Raw genomic sequence first — 10,256 nt, forward strand, 5'->3', positions numbered from 1 at the left:
CGAGAGAAAGAAATAATTCATAACGTGGTTAGACTGTGGGATTGGGGAGCAGGCACACGTAATTAGTGAATAGTAGGGCTGAATGAAGCGAGTAATTGAAGGGACAAAGAAGGTTGTCAGAATTTACAAGGTGATATATATCACATGTTAACTATCACACGCACACACTCGCGCGCGCACACAGACATATGCACTCATACACATACATATACACAAAATCACACACACACACACACACACACACACACACACACACACACACACACACACACACACACACACACACACACACACACACACACACCGTGGTTCAACTGTTAAGGATGATTGCTCGTTCAAATGGATTTCAGGTGTGGCAACGTCTGCATTACCTATACAATATTTTGATTATCCTCCGACACGGGTTTGACAGATCAGATATCAAAGGTTTGAGTATTAAATGCATGCACAATGGACTTCGGGACTGTTCGGTTCTGAACTGGCTGTTGTTTGAATGTATCTATAAGTTTCATAAGATACATGTGAACAAAAAGCAGCACTAGTTTATCTCGGTCGAAAAGAGGTAATTACCTTACTAGGATACAATTTTTCACTCTATGAAACGACATTAGGTCCCCCGCAGGAATCTGTTCTTGGTTGCCTAGTTTATTGCAAATATTAACAACATATTTGCTAACCTGAAACATGTTACTGTCTTAAAATACGCAGACAATATTACACTGGGCCTTAAGATAAAAAGAGCAGATCCTCTGCGCTGTAGATCTTTCCTGTCTTGAATGTCATACTTCTTAGGGCACTGGCACTCTAATGCTTCGACCTCCAGCAGCAAAATGGGTAGAAGCTCAGAAGATTACCCACCATATGTCCAACAAATTCAGCAACCTATTTTTAGGTTAATATCTCTTTGACCTGCGTACATAATTATAAAGCAAAAGGTATTGCGGCATCTACGACTTTCGGAACATTTTTATCATGCACAGGATTGTCGAAGTATGGCATAAACTAATGCTTTAGCTGTTAGCTGTAGGACATTGCAACCTTAAAAGATTCCATGCTTCCTGAAATTCAGCACTAAGTCTGACGTTCTTGTGTACTCTTTCTTTTTTTTATGGAACCGTCATTCTTCCCTTTTCTGGTTTCTTGGTTCCATTCTATGTGCATTGTCTTTATTTTAATTGCGTTATTGTTGGTTTTTGTCCTCTCTTTACTTTTTAGGACTACTTGTCGTACATCTGAACATTGTAAGCATAAGTTTATCATTATTATTATAGGTGAAGGCGCATGGCTCAGTAGTTAGAGTGTCGAGCTTACGATCGGGAGGTTGTGAGTTCGATTCCCGGACCGGGCTGCGTGTTGTGTTCTTGAGCAAGACACTTTATTTCACGTTGCTCCAGTTAACTCAGCTGGAGAAATGAGTTGCGACATTACTGGTGCCAAGCTGTATCGGCCTTTTCCTTTCCCTTGGATAACATCAGCGGTGTGGAGAGGGGAGGCTGGTATGCATGGGCGGCTGCTGGCCTTCCACAGACAACCTTTATCGAACTTGTGCCTCGGAGGATAACTTTCGGATCTTTTCGGTTTGAACGGCAGTTTGTAACATAATTTCTAGGTAACTAAAAATTTTAAACTTCGTATACTGGTAGAATGTGTTTATAAAACATCATTTTCTCTTGGCTTTATTGAGAAAATTCTATAGTTTGCAACATATTTCGTCTAAATTTCTTGCATTTCGGCAATTTTAACCAATCGCTGACCGTCCATTGAGGTGAAAGCATTCTGTGCCGCATCAATATGTCCCTCGTTTAAGAAACAGATTGGGTTATTTACATTTGTGAAGAAAAAAAGATACCCTTCCCCCACCCTAACCATAACCCTAACTAACCCTTTCTCTCTTTTCTCAATACTGTGACCTGTAACAATTCGCATGACCTGCACAGATTCTCTTTCGACTGATCGTCGACTCTTTCAGTCACGCATCTCTACTTTCAACACGGTTTGTTTTTTTCACTGTTCGTTTCTTCACTTTTCATTCTACCCTTCATTCTGTCCACTTTTGAGTCATTTAAGACAATTTCTGTTGCGTTAGAATTCTCTTGCCTCGAGCCTTTATTTTGTTTGTTTTATTCTTTTATTCACATTTTTGTGTCGTTTTTGTTTTTGTCACTGCTTAATAGTTCGCTCGCTATTCTCAACAACTTTTCGCTATTGACGCTATTAAAACTGAATACTATTATCATTAAAGGCGTGAACGTGTAATGATATTTTTGGAATATAACTGATGAAGAAAGAACCATTCTATGTCCTGTGTGTGAATTTTCTGTTCGTTCCTTTGTCGAGCTTCTCTTTTAAACTGTACACGCGCGCACGCACGCACGCACACACACACACACACACACACACACACACACACACACACACACACACACACACACACAATCATGAAGATATGAATTACACTCTACAGGCGTATCATAATTAATAGAGTTTATATAGTTATATAAGCTATTAAATTTTCAACAGTATTTCATACATCGACGATAATTTGTACAAATGTGTAAACTAAAGGAATTAAACAATTAAGACAGTTGTGTAATCTTTATTCAGCCTAAATTTTTATATATATAGATGTACAAAAAATTATGACCAGTTGCATATGTGCAGTGGAAACACGTATAGGTCGTCGTAATAATAATAATATGCTGTATGACATTGTAAAATAAAGGAAATAATTATAGAGATGCACTACTCTCCACGTTCTCTATCGTTATAATTATTACTATATATATATAATATATATATATATATATATATATATATATATATATATATATAGATATATATATATATATATATAGAGAGAGAGAGAGAGAGAGAGAGAGAGAGAGAGAGAGAGAGAAGAGAAGAGAGAGAGAGAGAGAGAGAGAGAGAGAGAGAGAGAGAGAGAGAGAGGGATAGTCGTCTAATCATTCATAAATCAGAAAGAACAGGAACTTGTACATTTATCACTAGAGTGTGTATATTAACCTTTATACTATATAGTATTACAGATCCATCTCAGCCGTTTTTAGAAATCGTTTCGCACATGAATTAGTGAAAACATTGAACGGCGCTCGTCAGTGGGGCTAGTATGACTATTATAGTGACAGCTCTCCGCTAGTGAAAAACCGAACGAAGCAATAGAAGTTTAGTATAAGGTTTCTGAAAGAGCTATATTCCTTGTACAAGACGATTAAGTGATAGGTAACTACCTAACAAAACAGCAATGATCAAAAATAGATGTAATGTGGTTTAAAAAGAAAATTCATAAAAAATTTCAAACGATGAGTATGCTATCTCAAAATAGGGTAACTAGCAAGGGTCGCAATACTACACATGTTGTTATAGTTCCTAGCCATTTTGATATAACCATGGTCACCCCACCGCTGACCCCAACTGAAAAGAAAAAAAATTGATAATAAATCATACATTATTGACATGTATTAACATTTTCTTATTAACGCAATATAATTAACAGGCAAACATTTTCTTATTAATGCAATATAATTAACAGGTTAACATTTTCTTATTAATGCAATATAGTTAACAGGCTGTGACAAACAAATCTGACTGACCATACATGCCATCAGAATTCTGAATACTCATACTAACGTGTGTAGCGGTTATAGTATTGTGACGTGTCTTAGTAACTTATTCTGAATGGTCGTGTAATTTTATAGGATTCAGATGGGTCATAGTAACATGTCATTGTGGTTATAAAGATTTCTGTACAATCATAGTGTTATGGAATGTCTTTCGGTCACATTAGTAGATTTGTGTCTGTGCGCCTCCGAAGATGCAGTACGGTGTTTTTAGGGTGGTATTTTAATAGTGTTCATAGTTGTTATAGATAAGCTTGTTATAGTGTTCATAGTTGTTATAGATTAGCTGGGGTTGCTATTGAAGGGAACACTAGGCGTTAGAGTTTTCTACAACACTGTGTCTTGCATATTCAAGTGATCTTATATTTTGAGTGGGAGATAGAATAATTAAAATTCGTGTGCTTTCAAGAATTGTGGAAGGTATGAAATATGGTTTATGTATGACACGGGGAAAATTTCTCTGCAGAACCACCCCCAAAAACATACCCTCCCTTAAATTTTAAGCATTCTGTTTCAGAGATGTTTTGCTTGCCTTTCTTTAACGCTAATGATTTTTTAAAAATCTACGTTACGGATGGAATTTTTATTGATTGCACACATTTTTGGTTCAGTTCATTAAAATATATTCCACACTCAACTGTATAATTTATAATGTTCTGTTATTTCTCCCTAAAACTCCACATGCGAGTATAAACTTTGCTATTATTATTTTAAACAATTTTTTTAAAGATCACTGGTATGTCAAAAGTGGCAGAACGCCAGGCTGTATATCTTGCATAAAAACCAGACCCAGTCCAGTCTGCAATGTTTAGATTTCTAAAAATTTTATATCAACTGATTTAGCTGGAGTTAACACGTTTGTTTTTAGATTTTAAACACCACTATTGACATTTTTTGCTGATTATAGTTTAAAAACTAAGTATTCTTGTAGGTGGATAAATTAAATATTTATTTCTTCATTGCCCACCAGGGGCTAAACATAGAGAGGTCAAACAAAGGGATTAAGTCGATTACATCGAACCAGTACACAACTGGTATTTATTTAATGGACCCCAAAGGGATGAAAGGCAAAGTCAACCTCGGCGGAATTTGAACTCAGAACATAGCGGCAGAGGAAATACCTATTTCTTTATTACCCACAAGGGGCTAAACACAGAGAGGACAAACAAGGACAGACAAACGGATTAAGTCGATTGTATCGACCACAGTGCGTAACTGGTACTTATTTAATCGTCCCCGAAAGGATGAAAGGCAAAGTCAACCTCGGCGGAATTTGAACTCAGAACGTAACGGCAGACGAAATACGGCTACGCATTTCGCCCGGCGTGCTTACGTTTCTGCCAGCTCGCTGCCGCGGATAAATTAAGTGTTGTGACAGTCATGTCTTTACCAGTAGTATCATCATAACAGTATAATAAGTGAGCTAAAAACGTCAATAACTAGAATCGAAACTGCTTCACACTTTCCAGGTGTCTACTTTCTTTTCAATTATATCCAACGTAAGAGTAAATAGTATAAAATTTCTATACTTATGTCGTAAAACAAAGTATCAGTTTTCATTTTCTACTACATTTCCATTCAGATTTGGAACTAAAAATGACACCAGTGTTTGACACCGTATTTTATCGATCTCGTGGATGAAAGCGAAATTGTTTAAAGCGTGACTGGAAATCAGTCCATTGAGGGTCGTAATTAACGCAAGATATTTTATGTCTAATAATTTTGCTAGTCTACCGTATCTACACACACACACACACACACACACACACACACACATACTCATACAGATAAAAATGGGGAGAGTTAAAGTAAAAAAAAAAACATTGTGATTTACCTGTTTTTCACCAACCAGTAGTCCTGTCCATTTTCTGTTCCGTATCCAACCACCAAGATCGCATGATTTGCTCGGTGATTACAATCATTTCTTTTGTAAATGCCATGCTTGTAGAATCGGAATGCGTTGGAATGGGCATCGATGGCAGCAGAGATTGGACCCACACCGGCCACTGCTACTTGTAGTGCGCGCTCTCTCTTGTGCACATTAATGTAAGAACTGACAAGTGACTACTTTCCTACGGTCATACTTACACACTTGTTTCTATATAATAAAATAACGATATAGAAGTTAGATTAAATTGGTAAAACCAAAGAACATGTATCTAAATTTTGAAAGAATTAACAATAAATAATTATCGATTTCAGTCACAATTACACGGTAAACGCACACCCATACGCGCCTGCGCACGCACACACACGCACACAAAGCAAAACATTCAAAAGAAGAACGGGTCAGTATGTCATCAATGGATAAATACTAATACCTATTCTCAATATATAATTATCTTAACATATAACAAAACGCATAAACAAATATTCTTATTGGCTTCAATTCAACCCCTTCGGCAGAAATAATATTTTTACTACCCTACTAAAATTACATCTAATTAACACTATGTGTAGCTGTTCTCGTAAATAGCTAAAAACTTTTCCCTAGCCTGAAGCATTCTTGCTTTATTAATCTTGTCGAACGATGCTCATTTACTCGAAGCGATAAGATTCGTTTCAGCTTCGCATGACTGTTTGGTACTAGGAGACTTCAACGCTTCCACGATCGATTGGCCCGCATCAATTTGTACATCTTCCCGGTTCGGCCAGGCCCTTCTTGACGTGGCTGAAGATTGTTTTCTATCGCAACATGTTGAATATCCGACAAGGCATCGGTCTGGGCAGCAGCCATCTATGCTAGATCTGGTATTCTCCCGCTATCCAAGATCAGTGTCAGACGTATCTGTGTGCGCCCTCTTGCCAAGAGTGATCATGCGGTCCTGAAGTTCGTCATGCACACAACTTTTTCTACGCCCACGACTACTTCGCTGCCACGTAGAGTCTTCTCTGCAATTAATCTTGAAATTCTAACCGAGGCTTCCGCGCTTCTGGACTGGCGATCCCTGATGACGTTGTCCTCAGTTGACGAACTATGGTTATCCCTCAAAGCATATGTAATCTGTTTGACTGACCACGCAGTTCCCGTTGGGCTTCCCAAGAAGAAGAAACACAAGCCCTGGGTGACGAAGAAGGTTAAACGAGAACGTCGACTCAGAGATATTGCTTGGCTGAATTCAAAAATCTGGATTCGACTGCAGCTTTTGAGGTGTACAAAAACTTAACGAGACCGAGCCGTGAAAATTGAAAAGAAAGAACGCTTCAGTTATGAATACAAAATCGCGGCAAATGCCAGTAGCAATCCAAAAACCTTCTTTGCCCATGTCCAGCGGAATTCCCGCTTGAACAACCAGATTGCAACGTTGGTAGACTCAACAGGCGTATCGATTGAGGACCCTTATCAACAGTCAATTATTTGCCGAGGCTTTTTCAATATTTTCAAACAAGATGATGGTCGTGAACCCCCTCCATTTGATAGATCGGTACCTCCAATGCTTCGATTGGTCATCACGCGGGACGAAGTCAAACGTGTTATTCAAGGCCTCGATGTCAACAAGGGTCACGGCCCCGACGGCATACACCCACGGGTTATCAAAGCGTTGGCTCCGGTCATCTGCGAGCCCTTAACACGACTATTCAATATGTCATTGGCGACGGGTGTTATACCTGTAGACTGGAGAACAGCGATAATCTGCCCAATTTTCAAGAAAGGGAGCCGCGAAGACCCGCTTAACTACCGACCGGTTTCCCTTACATCAATAATCAGCAAGATGTTCGAAACCATCCTTAAGAAAAGTATGATACTCCACCTCCTAAACACAGCCTCTATCTCTGATTCCCAACACAGCTTCGTGCCGAAGAGATCATGCTTGACCAACTTACTAGTAATGGAAGAATTGGTGACGCGCATCCTCGATGATAGTGATGCTGTTGACATCGTTTTATTGGACTTTACCAAAGCTTTTGACTCGGTAAAGCACCGCCTATTACTTGTCAAGCTTCAAGCATATAGTTTCCATCCGGATATTATACGATAGGTTGGTGCCTTCCTCTCAGATCGCTCCTTCCAAGTCCAAGTTAATGGTTCGCGGTCCGACGTCTCCAGTGCGAGCAGTGGCGTGCGTCAAGGTTCAGTGCTTGGGCCCTTGTTGTTCTTAGTCTTCATAAATGACTTGCCCGACGACCTCACGCAACACACCCTTCTATTTGCCGACGATATCAAACTGGTCGCTCCTCGCGGTAATATAGAGGATCTTCGTCGATGCCTCCACCAAATTTGGAAGTGGTCTAACGATTGGGACCTGTGTCTGAACGTGTCAAAGTGCTGTCATCTGCCTGTCGGCTCTACTCCTGCAACTCAACTTGATTTCGAGCCGGGTCGTCTGCTGCTGGAGAGGACCGATCAGGTAAAGGACCTGGGTATCTTGGTGGATTCCTCCTTTTCGCCTTCGGCCCAGTGCGTCCATGCTGCCAACAAGGCACGCGGAATTCTGTTCTTGATTCGACGGTCATTCGGAATGCTCACAGCAGCCATATTCCTACCACTCTATGTCACGCTGGTGAGACCCATATTGGAATATGGGATTCAAGCCTCTTCTCCTTATCTCCTCAAAGACATACAGCATCTCGAAAGAGTCCAGAAGCTGGCTACCCGCATGGTTCATGGTCTCAAAAATTTGTCCTATGAAGAAAGGCTGAGGACGCTCGACCTTATTCTCTTGAAAAACGCCGCCGCCGTGGTGATCTCATTCTCGCCCACAACATCATAAGTGGAAAGTGTAACCTCTCGAAAGAGCTGTTCTTCACCTGCTCCAGAGCGTCGGCTGCGGGGTCATTCCGAAAAGCTCTACCTGCGACGATTTCATCTCAATCGAAGGAGAGGAGCTTTCTCCGTTCGGGTTGCGGATCCGTGGAACAAGCTGCCAGACGAGATGGTGAAGATGCCGACGACCGCTTGTTCAAAGCCTCCCTGGACCTCAAGTGGCCTGAACTCTTTACATGAACACCACCCTGTACTAAACTCCATGTCCCCCTACATGGCCTTGCTATTTGCTTTTGAGCCAAATTAACTAACTAACTAACAACTAACATACACTTTTATTGTAATTCAGTTTTGTATCAATTAACAAGTGATTTACTGTCCATTTATGTCTCTGGACAGCCTTACACGTGTTTTCTTAATTGTATTTATTTCAATTATCACCTTTATTTGACTGTAAAAAATGTGCACCTTTATCTTTTATTGCGTCAGTCGTTAGACTGCAACCATGTAATTAATACAAGGGTTTTAGTTGAAGGAATCGACCTCAGTACTTATGTTTTGAGCCTGGTACGTATTCTGTTGTTCTCATTGCCGACCGCTAAGTTACGGGACGTAAACAAACTAAGCAGTGTTGAAGGATAAACACAGACACAAAAACACACACAGATATATATACGAGAAGCTCCTTACAGTTTCCGTCTACTAAATCCACTCACGAAGCTTTGCTTGGCCTGGTGCTAAAGTATGGTCGAGCAACAAATTTCTAATCACACAGTCATACACTCACACGGACGCGCATACACACACAGACACACGCGCACACACACACACACACATACATACATACATACATACATACATACATACATACATACATACATACATTTTATCAGAGTCCATTCTAACGCAAGCATTTCAGCCAGATCTCTAGTTTAAGGATACTTTCCTCTCTACTTCTCATTGATCTTTGAGGCCTTGTAATGAGTTACAAGCCATCGCCTTTCCTGCTGGTTAAAAGATTAAAGAGTCCACCAGAGATACAATGATATATAGTAAACTGACTGACTAAGGGACTTATGAAGATGATAGTTGCACAGGTGTATTTGTAAGTGGAAGCACCAATGATATGCTGGAGGGTTCACCAGACAATAGTTTCACCAGGTGAGTGAGCCAAGTTGTACTGCAGGCTGTTATATTGAAAGCGTAATATCTAGTGTAAGGAAGGAATGGTGTTCTGGTATACTGAGAATTCTTATTTAATGACTGCAATACAAGGAAAACAACCACATATCTCCCCAATCAGAACAAATTATAAGTCTTAAAAAAATATCTCATGATGTTATCCAAAATACACCATATCCTGATCATAAGACTGTTTATCAGGGTTAATCTGGGGTTAGACAACAACAGCAAAGAGTTTCTAATGAAAAAGGAAAAATGTTGAATGTTGAATAAGAAGATCTCCAGGAGTAGAAGAGAATATAATGGATACAATCTTATTAGACAAATACAAAGAGAGTTGCTGGGTAAGGCAGAGTAGATATTAGTTGAAATGAGCATTGAAAACAATACCATTGGTAATGGATATAATCCTACCTACCTACCTACCTACTATCTTACCTACCTACCTACTTACCTACCTACCTACCTACACCTACCTACATACCTACCTACCTACCTTCCTACCTACCTACCTACCTACTGCATCTATCTATCATCTATTATCTATCTATTATCTATCTATCGATCTATCTAAATATATATATCATCTATCCATTCTATTTACTTATATTATCTATATATCATCTATCTATCTAGATAGATAGATAGATAGATAGATAGATAGATAGATAGATAGATAGAAGATAGATAGATAGCTAGCTAGTAGCCAGCTATCTGTTTATCTGCCTGCC

At 39.5% G+C, this 10,256-nt stretch overlaps 1 protein-coding gene across 1 annotated transcript; it reads right to left on the bottom strand.

Annotated features, from left to right (window-relative positions):
• Positions 1-3,004: 3,004 nt before the first annotated feature.
• LOC115215383 (cathepsin L1-like) lies at positions 3,005-9,243 on the bottom strand. The gene is made up of 3 exons (XM_036505709.1): positions 9,227-9,243; positions 5,473-5,691; positions 3,005-3,432 (listed from the first exon to the last, which is right to left on the bottom strand). The coding sequence occupies exons 1-3, from the start codon at positions 9,241-9,243 to the stop codon at positions 3,330-3,332; spliced, it is 339 nt and encodes a 112-aa protein (XP_036361602.1). The 3' UTR covers positions 3,005-3,329.
• Positions 9,244-10,256: the final 1,013 nt, after the last annotated feature.

This window comes from Octopus sinensis, linkage group LG9 (assembly GCF_006345805.1).
Source record: "Octopus sinensis linkage group LG9, ASM634580v1, whole genome shotgun sequence".
Classification (NCBI taxonomy): domain Eukaryota; kingdom Metazoa; phylum Mollusca; class Cephalopoda; order Octopoda; family Octopodidae; genus Octopus; species Octopus sinensis.